Genomic DNA, 21352 nt, shown 5'->3' with positions numbered 1-21352 from the left:
AAAAAGACAAAATAATTCACGTTTTACAATTCTGGATAATAGATCTTTCTGGGCAGGCGTTTGGGACCCGAAAGAGCCGATTCTCTAAGCAGAGCGGTCCCTCTTGGGCGCGACCAGTAGGGGGCGTTGAAGCTTCACACACCACCATGAAGACTGAGAGCAGCGGCACCGGCATCATTTTTTGAAAACGTGGTCTTGATTTATCGCGCAGTCTGTCGAGTCAGACCGCCTAGGAACTCGGCGACCGGTTTTCGACCTTCCTCGGGCGGCTTTTCTGGATCTGCCGAGTCCTTCGCCGGGAAGTGCCCTCGACTCCTTTCGAATGGACATCTCCATTTATTCCAAAAAACAAGGTGTTGTACATGTCATATACATTGACAGCATGGTGTGTGTAAAGTGGACACGGTAGGAAAGACTTCAAAATAAAGACAATGAGCAGAGAGCGCTACAAACAAAGGAAAATAGCCAACGTCAGTTCGGTGACATTCACGCTCTTTTTTTGAATAGAGCGGATTTCGGCGCGGCGCCACACGGTGAACAAACTGCATAAAGAATAAAGTTTGGTCGCGGGCCGACCCATTTTTTCTCCGGTCAAAGAATGGGACGGAGCGCCCTCGTTTGGTCTTAGCCCACTCGAGAAAGTTCTCAAACGGGGTACGTGGCATCGCCGCGAGGATCGTCTACGTAGAGTACGCACGCCTCAAAAGCAATACGGTCCCGGTTCGGAGACGTCACCGACCATCTTTTCCATCGAGCCGTTCGAAAGTTCCGCTCTACGCCGTTGAAGGGACAATGTGTATCACTTAGTGCCTCCTAGTGGAAAAAGTAAACACTGCGGAATAAGTAGGAATACATGTGCATTTTGAAATCCCCAGCGTGTCCTATTTGACCCCTCGACGGCGCCGTCGTCTCACGCCGACGAAAAAGTGGCGCCGCGGAGCGCAACGTAGCAGCAAGGTCCCGGACAAACACGGCGGCGACCTCCGGGTAAAGAAATACAAAATTCTCCATCAACATGAACCTTTTTTTTGCCTAGTATTCATATTTTTTTGTACTACCGGGAGGCACTAAATATGACACAATGTCCCTTTAAAATATATATATACAGGTCAAGACATTTGAACTGACATAAGATAAGGTTCAAAATAAAAGACACTTAAATGATTGTCGGCCATCTCGCTTCCAAGGTTACCCCCAAAACACACCAAAAACTCGTGAAAGGCAAAAACGCTGAAAACCGCGGCGTCCGTAGTTTGTATTCTCCCTTGTGCTTTATAGCGCGGCACGACACGGCGACATCTAGAGGTCGAATATTACACACGGTCCCTTTAAGAAGAGGGCGGGTGCGAGGGAGCGTGCCGGGAAACACAAAGAGTGATAATAGTGTGCCGTTTCCTGAGACGTCTTATAAAAAAACGGAAGAAATAGAAAGCGAAGCCAAAAGGCCCTCGGGAGCGAGGTCCGTCCGTCTCGGGCCTGGCGCTTCGTCTCGACAAAATGGCCGTCGTTCCTCTCCTTTCCTTCTTACCCGCGGCGCGTCACTGGCTAAAGGAAGGGTAGATGGGGATGTCGAAGTCCTCGCCGTTGAAGTTGCCGGGCTGCTCCAGCATGGATAACACGTCCTGCAAAGACTTCCTCTTTTTAAAAATGTTCACCTCTTCACATTCCATACAAATCCTATTATGTACGCTACATTCCTTTTGCCTACTTCTTGTATAGAACAATATAAGTCTTGTTTATTTGTGATGCCCTTCATTGCAAAGAGTCTCAAAAGGCCGCACGAATCAAAGACTATTGCAAACTACAGACTATTCTGACACCATCCCCTGATCTAGAACCTAGAAAGAGAAATATATCCAAAATTCAAGCCCTTTTTAAGGCCAAATTCATCCGGTAGCATTCAAAAGAAGAAATCTGGTGAGAATCGTGTATTTTGCAGAGCCACGACTTCATCTGTCATATGTGATTTTTCGATCTTGCGTGTGCGTTTATCGAGACGTAAGATTTTCTAGATCTGGAGTAAATCCCTCAAATATTTGTTTCGGAGATCCGTTTCTCTTTCGAAATGACGCTAGATTGTAGCTTCCGTTTTCAGTTGCAGGAAGTTCTCCCCGTGACCATTTACCGCCGGGAAACGCTTCCTCGCCCATAATAAATGTCCAGAATTGATAGGTCATTCTCGCACTTCTCCGCGTTTCATAGCGTCTTGTTTAGACGTGGCACGCGCATTGTCCTGTAGGGGGCGACGGCGCTTCACAGGACAAGGACGTACAAACGAATGCCAGCTGCGGTCGCGACGCAATTCGAAGGCTAAGCCGAGCCGCCAGAGAGCGACGTCGACATCGTTTTGAAGCGGACGTGTTGAGCGACGTGGCAACAATTTCATGCCTTCACAAGCAGCCAAAATTCCAGCCCTTTTCGATCCTTGAAATAACGACATTAAGATTCAATGGTTTTCAAGACCCGCGTGTATTCTAAGTTTGAAATGTTGTTTGTTTTTTAATTTTCCTTTAGTTGGGTAAGGTCAATGTTTTTGTTTTCTTCTACGAGAAAAAAACAGAATAGGCACTCAAAAGCTCTTTTGGCCACATCCTTAAGTATTATATTGCTGGTGCTAATATTGTGTTGTTTCCTTTGCTTAATTAGTGGTTGAAGTGACTCTTTGTGCTGTGTCCAAAAATCAAAAGCCACTTAGAAAAAAACGGTCTATCTCGGCGATTTTCAAGCTCTCTGGGAGCCGAAAAAATACAAATTCTTACAGGACGGATGGTTTCCCACGGTACCGCGACGGTTGAAAAACAGGGGTCTAGCTTACGGTAAACATGTCCTGCTGGTTGTGTGGCGGCGGCTGCTCCACGCTGGCCTGCTGCTGCCCCTGCCACTGGTTCCACACTGCCTCCGCTGACCTGGAGGGGAACTGCGACTGCGGATTATCTGGAGAGTGACAATCACTGTGTCAAAAGCTCAAAATTCATACGGGCAGACGTAAAGGTTCGAGTGAACGACGGGAGCCGGCTCACGACGGGACATTGCGAACGTAGCGACTCGTTGAGCTGGCTCCTTGAAGTGAACAAAGAAAGTAACCCTCAAACAGGCGGACTATTAAATGTTCGATTTGGATTTATAACAAATATTCTTGGTTTTTTTTTGCACTTTTAAAACTTTCTCGGAATAATTTTCAAACATTTACAGCAAATGAATATCGGCTCCAGATACGGGTTATCGGCCTCCCGGTGAGACTAATAATCGGTATCGGCACCGAAAACCCGTATCGGTCGATCCCCGATCGAACGTGAATAATTGAATGACCGCGACGGGATTCGCACGTCGGATCGATCCCGGGGGCTCTAAATTTCCCGCATCGCCGATGATGCGAGCAATGTCACGTGATCAGCTGCGGAGGTTATCGGCTTTGCGCGGCACACAGATTCGCCCGACTCCTAAGGCGGGGTCCGGAACCTTTTTGATAAACGCCGTTCTAACGGTCAGTTTGTCGGACTTTTGCAGATACTGGGCCGTTCTAAAGGGACTGAAATCCTCCGGCGGCAGGTTGTCCGCCGGAAAACCAAAAGGATGACCCTATCAGCCATAGCAAGACATCGGTGATCGTTCCAAATCTGTGATTTCAAGAAGATTGGCTCTTTTAAACTCATTCAAGTCAACCTCAGATGACAAATGTAAGAGAGGACCGGTCACTGCCGAGGATGCCAACGGGTAATTGTTTCCGCACTGCAGCCGGAATTGCTCGCCAGATCAGTACTGGACACGGTAAGGATTTGTTTCGCCGCCCGCACTGCAGTAAACTAACCTCTCATTAGCAAAAAAAAAAAAGATGATCGTTTGAGGCCCCCACCTTCATATGAAAGTTAAAAGGGACAGTGTGTATTATTTGCCCACTAGATGCCGCTCTATTCTGTCGTGACATCGAAAAAACAAGTGCTAAAAGCACAACGGAAGACAAAATACAAAGACTCAAAGTGACTGAAACGCACCTCACTAACTTTTGAAAATAAGAGAAATAGGAAGATTAAAAACAAAAGAGAAACACAAAATAAAAGAAAAAAAGGGCCAAAAAGAGAAATACAAGAGAAAGGAAAAGATCATTTTTAAAAACTAAAAGAAAACCCGAGAGAAAAGGACAAGAAAAAGACAAAAAATAAGTTGCATTGTTTTTGTCTTTTTAATTCTTTTTTTTTCCCTGCAATTTTCCTATTTTTTTCTGTTCCCGTCTTCCACGTTGACCTCTTTTTCTTATTTCTTCTCCCCTATATTGTATTCATAGTCTTTGTCTTTCTCTGAGAAAGGCTGGCTAAAAATGAGAAGATTGCTTCTTGCTCCCTTTCTGTTTGTGGCCTACGTTTTGGGTTGCGCTAGACGCGTGAGCGGCGACATCTAATGGACAAATATCAAACAGTGTCCCTTTAGGAGCGTAAGGTTTTGGTGGGAAAGTCCGTTCGGCCCGACCTCCCCCGGACCCCGGCCTCGAAGTTAAGACCCCTGGGAGAAGGGGCGGATTCGAGCAAGCTGGCGATCGACAAACACGTAGCCTACCGTAGTTGTTAGCGTCCATGTTGGCGCGAGCGTCCATCAGCGGGTAATTGTCGGCGGCGTTGGGGTCGGCGGCCCCGGCGGCCATTTGGCCGAAAGAAGCGGAAGCGGCGCCTCCGTAGCCGCCCATCGGAGTGAACGGCGGAGACGTGCTCTTTCCCGCCTGCGGCGCCACCTGGGAGCAAACGATAGAATTATCCTACTTGTTTTTTGTGAAGAGTTTCTTTATTTTTCTTTACGCCTTCCTTTCTTCTTTCCCCCAATAATATTTGTTATTCTCTTATTGATTTTTTAAGAACTGTTTTTCTCTTGCCTTTTTCAAATAGGCTTTTTCCTTTTCTCGTCGTCAATTTCTTTCTTTTTCCTTCTCTCAATAATTGACCCTATCTTGGGGCGATAGCTGCCTATCTTTACGTTTGACCCTTACGATAGGGGCGCTCGTAGGATGTCCCAGACTATAAGGACTGGGAAAAAAAAAAGCTTGCAATTGGGCAAAAGTGGTGTCAGTCAGGAGGTCAGAGGCCTGCGGCATTATTGGAAATCATCTGACGGGTCCGTTTATTTTTATTGGGCAGTTTCGGAGCGCAATGAACCGATGACGACAAAAATAATCGATTGGCGCAGGAATGCTTGCGGACGGATGGTTTTTGATCCGTCGGCATCATCGAGTGTTTCGAGGTGGATAGTTGACACGGTCGGACTGACTGGATGTAACACGTCCGTATTTGCGTGGAATTCTATAATAGGGTGACTACGAGAGCATTTTTTGGATGAGCTTCATTGGAAGTGTTCATTTTTTTTTTGTAATGTAATGAGAAACATTAGACTTTCATATCATTTAGAATCTTTACACATAAGTGAACTTAAAGTTTAAGTCATTTATTGTTTTAATAAATAAAAATATTTACCATTTAATATTGACGATTATGGAAAAAATAGTAAAGGAAAAAAGAATCCCTATGACAAATAATTAGCGTATTTCATTCGACCAATAACAAAAGTGTTTTATTATTCAAAAAAGTCAACTTTCAAATAATGATGTTCAGTTGTGCACTCAATATCCTTTTGCAGAAATGACTGCTTCAATGCGGCGTGGTATGGAGGCAATCAGCCTGTGGCACTGCTGAGGTGTTATGGAGGCCCAGGGTGCTTGGATAGAGGCATTAAGCTCTTCCAAATGTTGGCTCTGGTGTCTCTGAACTTCCTCCATCCCACAGATTCTCAATAGGGTTCAGGTCAGGCCAAATGAGCACAATAACACCATGGTCAGTAAACCATTTTCCAGTGGTTTTGGCACTGTGAGGGGGTGCTAAAAAATAAAATCGTCACCTCCATCAAGCTTTCTAGCAGATGGAGGCACAAAGTGCTCCAAAATCTCCCGATAGCAAGCTGCCTTTGATAAAACCTAGCAGATGACACGGCGCTTCAGACCATGGCTGACTGTGGGTACTTGACACTGGACCTAAGGCATTTTGGCATTTCCTTCTCCACAGTCTTCCTTCAGAAGAAGTACTTTTCAGGACCCGGTCACCTCTTTTGCATGTGCAGCGTTTTCTGCCACACTTTTTTTCCCCACTAAGGTGCCTTGATAAAGCCCTCTGGGAACAGCCTATTGGCTCAGAGATTTCTTTTTGTGTCTTAATCTCTAGCTTGAGGGTGTCGATGGAGGCCTTCTGGACAGCAGTCAGGTCAGCAGACTAACCCACGATTGGACTTTCGAGTAATGAACCAGGCTGGGAGTTTTGAACAGCCTCAGAAATCATTTGCCGGCAAGTGGAGTTAACTCCTTGACTCAGAAGATTAGGTCAGTAGCTGAATTAGAGCACTTTTTCACGATATGCCCATTTTGGAGGTAGGAATTTGTATTTTTTAGGAGCGGTTTGCCAAAATCATTCATGTTAAAACAGTCAAAGACCTGAAATACTTCAGTTGGTGTTTAATGATTCTAAAATAGATAAAATTGATCATTTTGATCAATACACTTTGGATAATAGTGAACTTTATCACAATATGCATATTTTTGGAGAAGGACCTGTACTCCGAAAAGTACAAACTTTCCCAAGACTGACTCAAGTGAAGCGATCGGTGCGAAGGGCTACGAGTTTGACATGCATTTCTCTGTTATCAGCAGCTCGTAACGATCAGAAGAGAAGCGGAGCGATAACACGTGTCCGTTAGAAGTCGAGCCCCGACCGGCGAGCTACGTTTCGCGGGCTATCCGGCTGTCGTTACCCGATTGTTGAAGTGCGTGGCGGCGGGCGTTCCGGGAGCAGGCCAAGGTGCCGGCGGTCCTCCGCGAAGGGGGCTGCCGGCGGAGGAGGAGGCCCCCCCGTTTTGCCGCGACATCTGGGCCAACATCTGGCCTGCCGAATGGAGCGGCCGGCCCATCTGCGCCGCTGTATCCGGCGGCCTGCGCCGGGTGGAAAAAGCAGAAAGCGCGTTTAGTGACAAGGAGCGCCGGGCTTCGGAAACGCCCAGGAGCCGAGGCGCTTGCGGCTTCTTGCCGATTTGAAAATCTGACTGCTCAATCGCGTTATTACAGGAGTGGGCAAACGTATCGAGTGGCGGGCCGCATAAGGGTTCAAAAGGCAGATTTGATTTTTGGTATCTAGTATTTTCTTGGCAATACATGAGGTCGAACGATAACGACGGGCCAATTTTTCTCATAGGCTTGCTGCCGTTTCAAAAAGGCGCCTAAAATTTCAGGGCATTTTTAACATTCCCTGAAGGCAACGATACAAAATTACAAGAAATTGGACGTTATTCTTTTGAGTATATCAGCAACGGGATGCATTTATGAAGGAAAAAACATGCAGACATTCACAAGGACATGTTATATTTCGAGAAATAAACCATTTGATCATATTGTTTTGAAATGCTCCCAATTGAATCAAAGAAATAAATGTGTCCCATTTTATGGATTGAAAAAATCAAATTGAAATACAGCTAGGTCAGAAGGGTCTTTCTCATTCATTTTCATGAATATCTTGATAACTCAAATAAATACATGATTAAAATATCTCATCTCTCATCTCATCAGCTGCACCGCTTATCCTCAGTAGGGTCGCGAGGGTGCTGGAGCCTATCCCGGCAATCATCGGGCAGTGGGCAGGGGGACACCCTGAACTGGTTGCCAGCCAATCGCAGATTGAAATTGATTCAAATATCGAGTGAAGAAATATGTGGCTAGCTCATTGCATGTTGGGGACATTACGGACAAGAGTGGCACCAAATCAACGTGCTTTTACGGGTAGCATTTCATACTTCTTATTACGTCTGCAACATTTTCGTTTGGCGGGCCGGATAAATAAGTGTGACGGGATGCCGTAGCTCGCCCGCAGCCGTACTTTGGCCACCCCTGCGTAACACTCGCTTATGAAAAGTGAGGCATCGCGGGAAAAAAGATGGCGTCGAACCTGTACGCGTCGTCGTTGCGAGCGGCGTTGAAGTTGTTGCCCGGGGCGGCGTAAACGGGTGCCGAGGGGGTCGCGCCCTTGCTACGACCTTGGAAAAGGGGAGGGTAAATGTCGGCCTTCTCCAGGCTCTTGCCGTGCTCCGGCCCGGACGCCGGCGGTGGCGCAGGAATCTGAGAACGGACAGGGATTCGTTGCGATTACAATCGTCTTTATTGCCATTCACTACAACGGGGTGAACACGGTTTACAAACAGATTAGACGCGCTCGTTTTTCACCTTTTGTTTTTTATCTGTATTTTTGGTGCCTCTTTGTCCTTGTTTTAAGGAACCTGTAGCGTCTACTGGAGGTCAAAGGGGTCATGGTCAAGGTGAGAATATTCCTTTATTCAAATGACAACAAATACCATATTTTCTGGACTAAGTTGGAGTCTTTTTCATCGTTTGGCCGGGGGTGCGACTCATACTCCGGGGAGAATCATGTGTGAAATTGTTAACACATTATTATATCACTTCACGTGTTATTTTCACACGAAACCGCAAGAGGGCGCTCTAGGCCCGCGTTGATCGTTTCAAACGTTGCCGGTAATTCATAAAAACAACCGAGAAGGGGCTGAACAAAAACCACACCGAAAAGAATCACATTCTGCACATTACAAGATGCAAACGATACAAAATGCAGCCGAAAACGGAACAGGAGCAAATACTTAGCGAAATGACGAGGTGATAATAAATCTGACGGACGTGGACGCGGCGCACAGTTTGGAGAATTGTTTAAAAGTGACAGCGAGGATGAAGATTTGATCGGATCGAGTGATTTGGAGCGAAACTGCTATTTTGGTAAGCATATTAGCATGTTCTCTATGCCAGGGTTATCGGAATGTCATGTCAATTACTGATATGAACAGGCACGTCAATAACGTTACGTTACCTTCGTGTACCGTACAAACTCATTCAGCCCGATGCTCTCTTTTATTTGAAATTGCCAGGTGCTGTATATTTGTTTGCCCCCTAATCATAAGAACACCATCCCCTGATCTAAAACCTATATGAGGGCAGGAGAAAATTCAAAACTTCAGCCAAAACGGACGTTGCAGGTGCATCAGAATTTTGTATAATAGCCACAGAACCTTCAAATCACATTTTAAACTGACAAAGGAGGCTTAGCAGGTTAGCTAAAATTGGGTCGAAATTTTAAAAACCTGTCTGCAGTCTTTTGATGATAGACTTGGGGAGACTGGAGAGTAGTACGTTATAGTAACAGACGCATGAATTTGCGAAAATGGAAAAAAGCTCTTCCAGTCCTATTCTTAACGTTTAACTCGATAGACGGATTCGGGTCAAATGTGACACCTACATTTTGGATCGAGTCATTATGAGTGACGGCATGTATGCTTTTGGTGTTGGATTGGATCGAACACATTTATGAATGCAATTTATACTCCAGATCCTTTTTAATGATGCCTTTCGGGCCGCATCAGGGTACATGAAAAGAAGCGGCGTATTCTTGAGTCGGACAGGTAGCCCACCTGCGAGAGTCCCGCCTCGTAGATGGCGTCTCTGGCCCCGCCCCCTTCCAGCTCCGCCTGCTGCTGTTGCTGCTGCAATTGCCTACGAAAGGAAACCGGGGCGTCAATTCGGACTGAACGCCGACCTCGGCCGGAATCCCCGCACCCCCGAGCACAAAAGAGGAGATCCGAGAACCCTCCACCGCTCACCGCAGAAACTCCGGTTTACCCATCGACCGCAAAAACAAAAACCCTCGCCTGACGCTTCGGCATGCATCGTGGCCAACACCCGCACCGGGAAGCGCTAAGCTAGCACCTGGTGCCGACTGCTCTCACCTGCTGGCTACGGGCCCCCGGGGGCCGTTTGAGACGCTCTGACCCGAGGAGGGGGATGGGACGGGAGCGAGGGCGTCCTGAGATGCCTTTCTGATGCCCCCCCGCCCCCACACAGGCAGTTACACAAATGTTTTGCACCGTTTCTATCCGCGAAAATAGGAAAAAGGAGAAAGGCGACTGACTTGACGTTGACGTTGGTGCAGATGATGTATTCGATCTCCTCGGAAAAAGGATTCTGGAAGGTGAAGGAACTGGTCCTCATCCAAATCCATTCTCGGGATTTGGAGCGGAAGCGGAACATCACCGAAAGGACTTGGCCCTTCAGCTTCATCACCTGGGGACACGTTAGACTTGACATAGTGATGCGAGCGTTTTGTTTCGTGATGCGGAGTTGGCAAACTAAGCGACTCTAGAAGGGAGCCGACTTGCCGCCAATCGAGAACCAGTTTGAAGTACCTGCTGGAAACTGTCTCGGAGGAGGCCCTGGTCCTCGGGATGGGCGAGCTCCAAAATATTTTTCCCCAACAGTTCCTAAAAAAAACACATCATTTGTCCAGTTTCAGAATGCAGAGTGTGTATTATTTAGTACCGTTTGGAGGTCAAACAGTGCATGAATCCCAAAAATCAATATTGATGTGGGTAACAAAAATCCACAAATCACCATCTGAACATGCATTTACTTAAATACTTGTAGGAAAAGAAATGTGTATTTAATTGACATGAGACTCACTTAGAGGTGGCTGGCATCATTGTCTGTCGTCTTGCTGCTAAGGGTACCATACCACCAAAACTTGTCTTTTTTTCCCCTTCTTGTGTATGCCCTTTCCCCCCACCCTCATTTTTTTCTTCTTCGTGCCCCTTTTTTACATTACTCAATTTTCTATCTTTTTACAATATTTCATCTTTTGTTTCTGCTAGCTTTTCTTCTTTTTGATTTTCTGTTCTTATTTTTCTTTTTACTGTTTGGAATCTTGTTTTTCCTTTTTCTTCCTTTTATCTCCTTTCCTTTTTGATTTTCTGTTCTTATTTTTCTTTTTACTGTTTGGAATCTTGTTTTTCCTTTTTCTTCCTTTTATCTCCTTTCCTTTTTGATGTTGTATTTTATTCAATTTTTTTTTCTGTTCTTAATCTTGTTTTTCTTGATTCTATTTTTATTTCATTTTCGACTTTGTTCTTTATTCTGCTTCTATATTCTTTGTTTTATAGTTATTTTCTCATTTCCCTTTTTATTTTTACAGTCTTCTTTCTGTCTCTTTTCATTTTTTTCCCTTCTTTTTTCTTTGATTTTTTTTTTCTCTTTTCATGTCTGGAGTGTTTGGAAAAATGGTGCGTCTCCGTAGTTTGAATTTTTTGTTCTTTATAGCGCTCATTTTCAGTTACATAACACAATACAGCAACATCTAGAGGTCAACTATTCTACTACTCACCACCTGTTTAAAAATTCTGACATTCTAGGGTTGCTTTCCTGGCCACTTGAGGTCTCCATATTTTTCCTTGTTGTTTGCGGCACTCATTTTCGATTTCACAAGCAATACAGTGACATGTGGGGGTCAACTATTCTATCGCTCACTGTCTCCTCAGAAACATTGACTTATCAAAGAAAACAACAAAACTGAAATCTGGATGTTTTCTTAGTCACTCTTGAGTCTCCGTTGTTTGTCTTTTTCCCCTTGTGCTTTTAAGCGAGTGATTTGCGTTGCACGACACGATACAGTGACACCTAGTGGTCAACCGTTTCCCTTTGAGAAGCGGCGGTACCTGGGGCTGGTAGCTGACGGCGGCCAGGGAGCGGTGGTCTACGAAGGTGAAGACGCCCTGGCAGTTGTGTCGAGAGATGAACTCGACGGGAACGCTGATGCTGTTGACGTCCGTGTCGCCCGGGCAACAGGTCACCTTTTGAAAAAGGGAATCAGAGTCCGCATCCAAAGCGGAGCTTCTTTTCGGCCTGTTTTTTTTTCCCACCTGCAGTCTGCCGATGGCCACCAGACAATAGCGACTCCCCTGGGTGTTCTCTGCTTCGTTTTCCGACAAGGACACTCCTGAAACACACAGTCGTCTTACTTAAAGGATACACGAATTCGAAAACGTACAAAATGTAACAAAAACAGTACATTTTTTTGGCATAGTATCTATATGTACATTTCATCGGTATATTCCGATGCTTTTCTGAGAGAAGTCAGCCTGTCTCGTCTTTAACTTCCTTAGCTTTGACGTCATCGGGGTAACTCTGGCCCCCTAGCAGGCCAGTCACCCTATCCGTTTACGTGTCAACTGGTCGGATAGGTTACGAGTTTTTTAAGCAGTTTTGTTGGTTTTTTTGTGGAGAATTCCTAGGTGTTGTGTCGCAGGTGTCGAGCGGCCATAATGGGGGCAACTGGAAAAAAAGCACACGGAGAGCTATCCGGGGCGAAACCAGCCGATACACGGCAGGCTAACCGGGACGGATAGGCAGAAAAACGGGACGCTGGGCAACCGGTAACATGCAGTAAGCAGCCAGGATATACGGGAGGGAAAAAAAAGAAGAAAAAAAAGAACACTGTCGTTAATAAATCAAAATAAATGAGCGCGGCAGGCTAGCCGGCTGCTAAAGAGGGCTAACCGGGACCGATGGAGGGAAAAACGGAAACAAAATACACTATGTCTGCAGCAGGCTAGCCAGCTAACATGGCTACTGCTAACGGGGCTAAACTGGACCAAACAAAAACTGGGTGCCTTAGCCTGTATGCTAACAGGGAGCTATCTGGACAGTTTTTATTTTCATTGCAAGACAAGTGGCAAAAAACACAAAGGAAAAGTCACAATAACCTACATCAAAGGAAGCACACGGTACATGCTGGAAGGTAAACTAACCTCACGCAGCTTTGAATAATCAAAACCCGCAATTCGGACACGATGAGCAATGTTCCAAATTCTCCAAGTGGAAATGAGCGCGACGCGATCGCTGTTTGTTTTTCAATGGAAGCCGCCCTTCTTACGTATCCTTATTATCATTCGGTGACATCACAGCTCTAGGGGATATGAGGCAAAATCAGTCAACTTTGAGACTAAATTTCTCGAGTTCCTAGCGCGTGGAACATTTTGCAACATATCTGCATGATAGAGGGGGGAAAAAAATTGTATTTTATAATCTCTTAAAGAGTCGTGTTCGGAGCAACGCAATTACCGTATTTTTCACACTATGAGGCCCAGCAGAATATACGGCCACCCTCAATAACTATTCTTTTGTCGTTTATTTTGGATACATAAGGCACACCAGACTACAAGGCCCATCCAAATTGGAGAATGCTAAATGAGGTCAATGTTTTGAACGGTGCCTACCTGCAGGCGGCCAGGATTTGATGTAACCTGTACAGTGGACCACCACGTACTGAGGTTCTCCCTCCTTGGCGGCACCTAAACCGTTCCTGATTCCGACATTCCCAAAAACAGAGATGAAAACGGCGCTGCGTGCGCAAAGTTTAGATTCTTTAAGGTCTGGCTTGAGCTCACCTGTTTCTATTGCGAAGGAAGTTGAGTCTGTTCATGGACATGGGTTCCACCGGACACGAGCCGCACCTGAGAACACGTCAGCAAACGCCACATTTGTGCTTATACGTCAAAATCGCGGCCCACATCCCGCCCGACGGATGACCTTTAGAACCAGCCCGCCGACCTGCAGCGAACATGCAGCTGGCAGATCAGTTTACACGCGCAATTAAGACATTTTCTACCATACGACAGTGATGAGAAACAACTAAGTTGCAAGTACTGAACTTATTTTTGTATAACGCACACACACATATATGTTTTAAGGATAAAAATGGGGAAGGGTATTTTCTTATCTCCGTGCAAGTTCAAAACCCATCATGTCTTTTCCATTTTCAGTGTCTACTCATCATTTAACTTTTCACTAGGTTCGTTGGACAATATACCTCATTTTAAAACGGTTGAACATTTGATCAGTCCCACCCTAGGCTTGTGGCCATTTTATGAGCGGGCACTCCGTTTGTTTGACTTTGACACCCCATCACGAGGAACTCCGCATCCTTTTAAAAGGTTTCGATTACGCAGCATTTTGGAAGATTTGTCAACCCGCCGCTAATGTCTCCCGACGGGTCGAGAGCAGAGAGCGCACCTCATTCGGCAGATGAAGGAGCGGCGGGCTCCCATGGTCATCCTGGCAGACGACTGCTGGCTCTCCTTCTTCACCGTTCCCGTTTTCAAGTCCAGCATCCTCCCTTTGAAAGGCCAGAAAGCGGAGGCGTCAGACTCCGGGATCGGGGCAAAAGTGCGGCGAGGCGCTCCCGACCTGCGTTGTTATTTTCGGCAGTGGACAGCTGCTCCCTCAGCTTGTCGCCGTCGTCCGGATGCAGCTGCTCGTAGAGCGAGGAGCCCAACCAGTCGGCCTGCGACTGGTTGAGGACGGGCGTCAACGAGTCCGACACGTAGACCACTCGGCCCGTCTCGCACGACACCACGAACAGGAAGCCGTCCGCCGCTTCCAGGATCAGGTGCTTCAGCTCCTGGACTCACAAAACCCATCCGCTCCTTAGATAATGATATCAACTGCTCAATCCCATCGCTCCACGTCATTTTTGCTCCTTACTCTAGCACCGCCAGGACACCAGCTTCATTTCAGAAAGATAAGTCGTGTATTTCTCCCTAGATACCCGCACTCAGGGTTAATGACCAACTTACAATCGCGGGAAGAAATGAGCCGCTTGTATTTATGTGGAATGGAACTTAAAAGTCCCAAAAAGGACCCAAAGACTGTCCCATTTCTCCGCACGGCGATGGGGAAAGGGGAAGAGAAGAGACAAAAGTCTCATGTCATGGGATGCCCTATCTTAACCCTAGATGCTCACACTCAGGATTACTGATCAACTAGAAATTGTGGGAGAGAATGACCTCATTATAATGTTAGCCCAGACACTCGGTAGCCATTTTGTCTGTGTGTTTCAAACAACTAACGTATCTCTTTATTTCTGGGTACAGTCAAAGCACGGTGTATTGCAAAAATCATCAGAAAAATAAAAAGAGTAAAATTCAAGACATTTTCATCGGAAATTCTGTGCTGAAATTTGCCCCGTTGATTTCAGGTTGGTTTGCTGATCCTGTATTAGCCAAGGGTAAAAAATACACCCCGTCGCCCAGCCTCTCAGGATGTACCCCGTGCACACCGTTTGACCTTTTTCAAGTTTAAAATGTAAGAAAAAAAACACCAAAATGATGCATTTCACTGTGAATGGCTCGTGGCGTTTGAGAGCAGGGCTTGGACATAAGGTCAATAGTGCTTCAGGAAGGTCAACCAACCCGTTAACGGGACTGGGCAAAAGGCGCAGACGGCAAACGTTTTCTGACCTGGTCCGTGAGGAAGGAGGGCTTGTAGGATCCGTCGGGGTTGGCGTTGGCGCTCCCCCTCAGCGACTTCATGTGCGAGACGGCCATGCGCAGTATGGTTAGCTTGTCGGGTTTGCGCGCTAGCGCGCTGCAGGTGGGCACCATGTCCGAAAGCTCGGTGATGTAGGCCGTCATCTTGTTGCGCCGACGCCTTTCGATCTCGCTGTGGTTCTCCCTGGAAGGGGGGGACGGGCAGGAGAGATAACGGGGCCAGATGGGGCGGCAAACCGTTAATGCGTGAAGGCGAGTTGCCTCTAGGGAAGAGGTAGCCGTGAAATGAATTCAAATCAAAAACAAGCAAATCAAGATGAGAAAGCGGTTTCCGGGCCGTATGTGTGACAAGAAAGCGAAAAAAAGAGAGTGAGCCTGTGGAAAGAAATAAAGAGAGAAGGGAGAAAGGAGGGGATTACAAAGTGGAAGCTGACGGAGTTGCAAGTGAGTGACCCAGAAGGAGTGTTGCAAGTCAAGACGCATGCATTTGTAACAGTGATTCTCATCTGGTCTGACTCAGGACCCACACAGCCTCCCACCCTAAACACAAGCAGCCAGCCAAATCAAGAACACATTTCCATTTCTAAAACGCCTTGCGTGAAAAGATTATACAGTTAAAACCAGAAAGAGCAGAATCACATTTTTGAAAAACAAAATGACCAGCAAAACAGACGACTTCAGGTAATACTATTCCCTTTAAAAGGACAGATTATTCAGCGCTTCCTAGCATTCAAAAAAAAGATTGGTTTGAGATAGAAAATCATAGCATGTATTTGACAAATAAAAAGCACACCCGGAGAGAGCTGAAATAATGGTCAGCCATCTTAAGCCAAGAAAAGGCTTGGCAAATGAGGTTTCATGGTCACTTTGAGCCTTTGTAGTTTGTCTTTTTCCTCATGCAATACAGCAACAGCCAATGGTTAAATAATAGACACGTCTAAACAAACTTCAGCGGTCTTTTTCCGTGGCGTGAAACAGCAGCTGTCAACTGGCATTTACAGGGCATTACCACTATCTAAGAAGTGTAACAGACTTTCTCTTCTTTTTCTTAGCATCATTTTGTCAAAGCAAAGGCCCACGACCCACCAGTTGAGAAACACTGCTCTCAACAGCTTCAGAAGCAGAACTCCATCAGAAATGGACACTTTTTATTGAAAAAAACGTGGATCTTCTTCAAAAACCCGCTTAAAGACGGACACGTGTGCTCTGGTTTTTGTTTCACTGGGTTATCACTGTAACCGAATTTTCTTTTTTGGCGGGGGGTTCCTTCTCGACCTTTTGAAGAAAAACAGACCTAAATGATAAAAGTGCAAGTGACAATGCACAAATGCTAATCAATACTGGCATTCTTTCCAATAATGATTCTGACCTTAAGGGGCAAAAGCCAGAGAGAAATGAGACAAAGGTGCCCAAAGGCCTTACCTAGCGAAGCGTTCTTTGTCGTTGGAACCTCCCGTGTCATCGTCACACCTGAGAGAAGCCGCAACGGAGTCAAGCGGTTGCCACGGAAACACTCAAAAGGCAAAAGACGAGAGTAAAAGTACCTGAACAACTTGCCTCCTTCGTCATCGTCAAAATCGGGGCTGAAAGCCGAAAAGGGCACCGATTAAAAAAACAGACGCGTTGTACAACCCCAAAAATCTTTTTGAAATCCAATATCAGATGCTGAAGATTTTTGCATTCGACTGGAACGTCGTCAAAGTCAGGTCGCCGCATTCACATTTTTTTTACAATATTGTCGTCTTTTTATGAGGCACTTGAGTGGGGTTAGGTAAGTGGATGCCCTAACCACTAGGGTCTTAGGGACACCGTTTTGTGGCGTGTGTCTTGGGCAAGTACAGGCTGGTGGTGCCCATCCCTCTACAGGCCAGTTCCCTTAAAGCAGAGGAGTCAAACATATTTTCACTGAGAGCTACATTAGAGTAATGGCTGTCCTCAAAGGGCCTGGTGTCACCTAAATAGAACTATTCCTTAATGTCAACTCATTTTGAATGTATTGCTTCTTATGCAAGTCACAAACATTACAGTTACATTGAAAAAATATGTTCACGTTTTTCCGCACTACACGTCGCAGTTTTTTTTCCATAGTTTGCCAGAGGGGGGTGCTACTTATACATGTTATTTCCTTCTTTATTATGCATTTATTGGCTGGTGCCATTGATAATGCGGGGCGACTTACAGTCCAGAAAATACGGTACTATCTAAAGATAACGATATCCTCTGGGACATTTTTGGGATTGTTTCTCAATTCCACTGGTTGGCATTGATATGGAAATGCTGGCATGCAGAAGCACTGAGTGAATATCATAGTCAACAGACATTGTAGGAAATGTAGTTTTTTTTTGTCCAAAGCAGTCTTGAACCATTTATTCCTAGGCGCTCAGATGTTTTAAGCGGGTATGGGCCACCTAAGTGATGAAGCGGACCACATTCGGCCCAAAGGCCATGCATTTGACACATTCAGTGTCTGAAAAGGACTAAGAGGCCCAGAGTCGGTTTATTTTCTCTTCGGGCCATAGCCACTCTAAAAAAGCTCATAAAACTTACGATATATACCTTGTCAGTTGCATTGAAAATGGAAACTTTTTGATTGACTTTTGTGGCTTTTAATTGTTATTGCGCTGGTTTTTCATTGCACTATTGTTACAATCCCCAATCACAACATTGGCAGTATTTTTGCCTGTTTATCTTGAAATTCTTTTACCTTTTTTCTCTTCTGAGTTGTTATTACGTGTTTCTTCTGGAGTACCACGTCTAATCTTGTTGCGCTCCATGTTCACTATGTTGTTATCAATGGCAATACATTTGTAGCTGATAGTTTAGAAATAAATGAAGTTCTATAAAAATGAAGTCGGACTCACGGCGCTCTTCTCTTGTTCCCTTTGGGTATGACGGCCCCGCCGCTGGTTTGGGCCCCGCTGGCCCCCAGATCCAAATCTGCCTCCACCATATCTAAACCTACGTCGAGGGGAAAAATGAAACGTTAGTTTCTGGCGGACCTCAGGGCTCAGCCACAATCCCGTCTTTGGCATTTGGATGACAGAAAACTATTCAAAAGGCCAATGGTTCAGATCATTCGAGAACCGGTTTTGATACGTTTCCATTGGTGACTGAAAAAAAAAAAAAAAAAAACTCTACAGAGTAGACGAACGTTGGGGATGCAACAGAAATACGCAGTCGAGTCCATACATACGGGAAGAGCGTCACAATTGTGACAATAGCTCGTGCACATGATCATTCAAGAATGAGTGATGAAACACTCCTTAACCTGAGAACACGTCTTTATTAGAGGTGGGAGGAAAAAAAAATCAATCCAATTATGTTTCGTGATTTCATTTTTGAGGATTGTTGAAATCGATGTTTCTCCCCAGAATCCATTTTTGCGACGTCATAGCCGGTACGTAAAAATGCGGGAAAGCAAACAAAAATATGTTGAAGGATCTTGATTTAAATTTGATAGCTTAGACTTGAGCCGTTTTTTCTTCTTCTAGAGGCTCGGTTTTATTTGATCATATTACAGTATTAACTGTAAATAGGATCATTAAATGAGCACATTTGTGTTACGTCGACATTTCAGTTCATGGCATTTTGTGTCTGTAAACCTGTTGGACAGTGTACATGATGTTATGTTCTCATCGTCTCAGTTGAAATAAATGACAGCTTCTAGGCTGACTGACAGCCCGATGTGCATCGTTTGAACATCCTTCATTGTTTATTGTCCGGGAAGTGGATGAACTTAATGATCAATTATCTCGAATAGCAATACGCGTAGAATCGCAATTATGGAGAATCGAATGGTGACCAAAGCATTTCGTCCCACACCATACGTTTCTCCTCATTTTCACCAAATGTATACTTCACCCAAGGGGCAGAAGGCTTTTTAGTAAGTCCGATCTTCAGCTCATGATGAAAGTTGCAAGATACATTCTTCAGAAATACCAATAGGCCAGAATATAAAGCCTTGTGCTCAGTCTTCATCATTTTAATTCTGTAAATCCTTTGACTTCTATCGTCCTCCATGACTGATGTTGTTGAACAAAAAACATTCAGCCATTTTTTCCAGCTGCCTCCATATTGCAAATGCTGCAATTAGTAAAATGTGTTAAACGTCTGTCAGAATGGAAAATATGGAAAACATTTTCATGTCCAAACTTTAAACAGCCACATCTGTTTTAAAACTTACTGGAGATCTGAACAGTCGGTCAAGACCTTTCGAATTCTGCGATTTCTCTTGCGTGACTTTATTACGTGTTCATCCTAGTGCGACATTTCCTGCTAAACAATGTTTACTTCATTCTTATCCACGACAATCAATTCTAGTTCTTGTTCTAATACAACACAGAACAACAAATCAAATGCACATTGTGATGTTTAGATGTTGCAACGCACATTTGATTTTCTCCAAAATGACATTTATTCAATTAAATTATCTTTATTGTCATTGTAGATTAGAGATTAGACACGGCACTCCGGTATATACATGTAATAAAGACTTTAAGGAGAAAAACAAGATCAAAGGTAAATACGCAAGACCATTTACAATGCCGTGATTAGAGACTGACCTAAACTATATAAATAGTGCAATGAAAAATAACTGTGTATCACAACCATAGTGCAATAACATTTAACAGCAACAAAAATGGATTCATATGAGAGAAGATTGACAAATAATTGCAGTTATTTTGAAAGTATGTAATGTTAGGATTATATGCGGGTTTGAAAAAGTAGACATTTCCCGTCCATTTTCCGAGCTAAATAGTAAATTCCCGCGTACAACAATTGTGCCTCTATGCCCAATTGACGAGTACATCATGACATTAAAGCTATATATATATATATATATATATATATATATATATACACTAGAAGCTGGAAATATTCTATTATATGATTCTGATTTGCTTTGAACCCATACTCGCAAGTTGTTTGTTGACATAAGTTGTTTATTAATCGTGCCATCATAAGATTGTCAGTGTCAGTAACAGCGTGTCAATGAAAACGAAGCAAAACTTGCGACCAATTTGGGGGATTTCTCTCGCTGCTAAAAGTGATTACACTTCTCATTGCATTAGTAATGTAAATATGATTTATGCCTTTTATCGAGACTTTTCAAAGTCTTTATTACATGTTTTACCCCGGAGTGCCATGTCCAATCTTTTGCCATGCAATGTTTCACAACGTTGATATCAATGACAATAACGACTAGTCTATTCTATCACTTGGGCCAGTCTCTATGCACGAGGTTGTCAATATTTTTTTCTGCTTCTTATCCTAGCAGTCGTTTTAATAAAGGCTTTATTACATAGATACACTGGAGTGCCGTGTCTAACCTCGCTGCAGACAATGTTTTCACAAAATCGATCTCAATGACAATAAAGACAATGCATTTCAATTTAAATCGACATCAAGCTTTCCATTATCTAAAAGCTGAGTCCTACTTTGAGACGTGTAGAATTATTCCACGATAACCGGCATTATTGTTGGATGGAAGTTATTTTTTTCCAAACAATAAGGTTTTCAATAGTGCATTTCTAAGATTGTCATTAAAAGTATGTGAAAGGAAAGCGATCAAATGTTGTGAATTGTGCAAGCCCTTCTTAGCTTAGCACGGAAGCTAACGTAGCATCCGCCGATGTCACGCAAAGTGTCCGTTTGGCACAAAAGGTGCAGGGAACGACGTCAAACTTTCCAAACATTTCTTTTCGAATATAAAAAGACTTTTGTGTGACTTGACCTTGGCTGGAAGTTGACATGTCCGACTGGAAGAAGATAAACAAACTCCGTCCGAGGGGGAGAAAAAACGGACCCGAACCTCCCCCCTTCCTCCCCCTTAGCCGAGGCTATTGTTGTTAGCACGTCGTTAGCGAGCGCTCGGCGGCCTGCCGAGTCCCGGCCATGTCTTTAAAAGCGGATTCGGGAGCACAAAAAGAAGGCAGGATGGAAACGCCGAATCCGAGCGCTGTCTTTTTCCCGATTGGAATCGGCGCTCTGGCTTCAAGATGGCGCTGCTAGCTTCGCCGGCTACTAGCACACTCTTGGGTTTTCCGCTCCTCCGATTGGACGAGGGCCCATCGGATACGCGTGACGTCAGCGTTTGGGAAATCCGTGCCGAGGTCCGCCCCTTTCAGACAAATATCCAAAATCAAATCATTTAAAAATATAATTCAAGGGCTACACG

At 44.7% G+C, this 21352-nt stretch overlaps 1 protein-coding gene across 2 annotated transcripts; it reads right to left on the bottom strand.

The window, feature by feature from the left end:
* Window positions 1-316: 316 nt before the first annotated feature.
* arnt (aryl hydrocarbon receptor nuclear translocator) lies at window positions 317-21219 on the bottom strand. 2 transcript variants are annotated; one of them, XM_088327603.1, is made up of 20 exons: window positions 20909-21219; window positions 18036-18132; window positions 16719-16757; window positions 16597-16644; window positions 15145-15358; window positions 14093-14306; window positions 13919-14021; window positions 13294-13359; window positions 13123-13208; window positions 11767-11843; window positions 11563-11697; window positions 10261-10335; window positions 9987-10138; window positions 9805-9894; window positions 9490-9571; window positions 7965-8134; window positions 6781-6958; window positions 4552-4723; window positions 2816-2934; window positions 317-1622 (listed from the first exon to the last, which is right to left on the bottom strand). In XM_088327603.1, the coding sequence occupies exons 1-20, from the start codon at window positions 20925-20927 to the stop codon at window positions 1539-1541; spliced, it is 2220 nt and encodes a 739-aa protein (XP_088183729.1). In that variant the 5' UTR covers window positions 20928-21219; the 3' UTR covers window positions 317-1538. The 2 variants fall into 2 exon arrangements, with proteins under 2 accessions (XP_088183729.1, XP_088183730.1); XM_088327604.1 differs by lacking the exon at window positions 9805-9894.
* Between the last annotated feature and the right edge of the window lie 133 nt (window positions 21220-21352).

This window comes from Urocampus carinirostris, chromosome 2 (assembly GCF_059441175.1).
Source record: "Urocampus carinirostris isolate Australia breed hairy pipefish chromosome 2, RoL_Ucar_1.0, whole genome shotgun sequence".
NCBI lineage: Eukaryota > Metazoa > Chordata > Actinopteri > Syngnathiformes > Syngnathidae > Urocampus > Urocampus carinirostris.
This window is presented reverse-complemented; position numbering and strand designations above follow the sequence as displayed.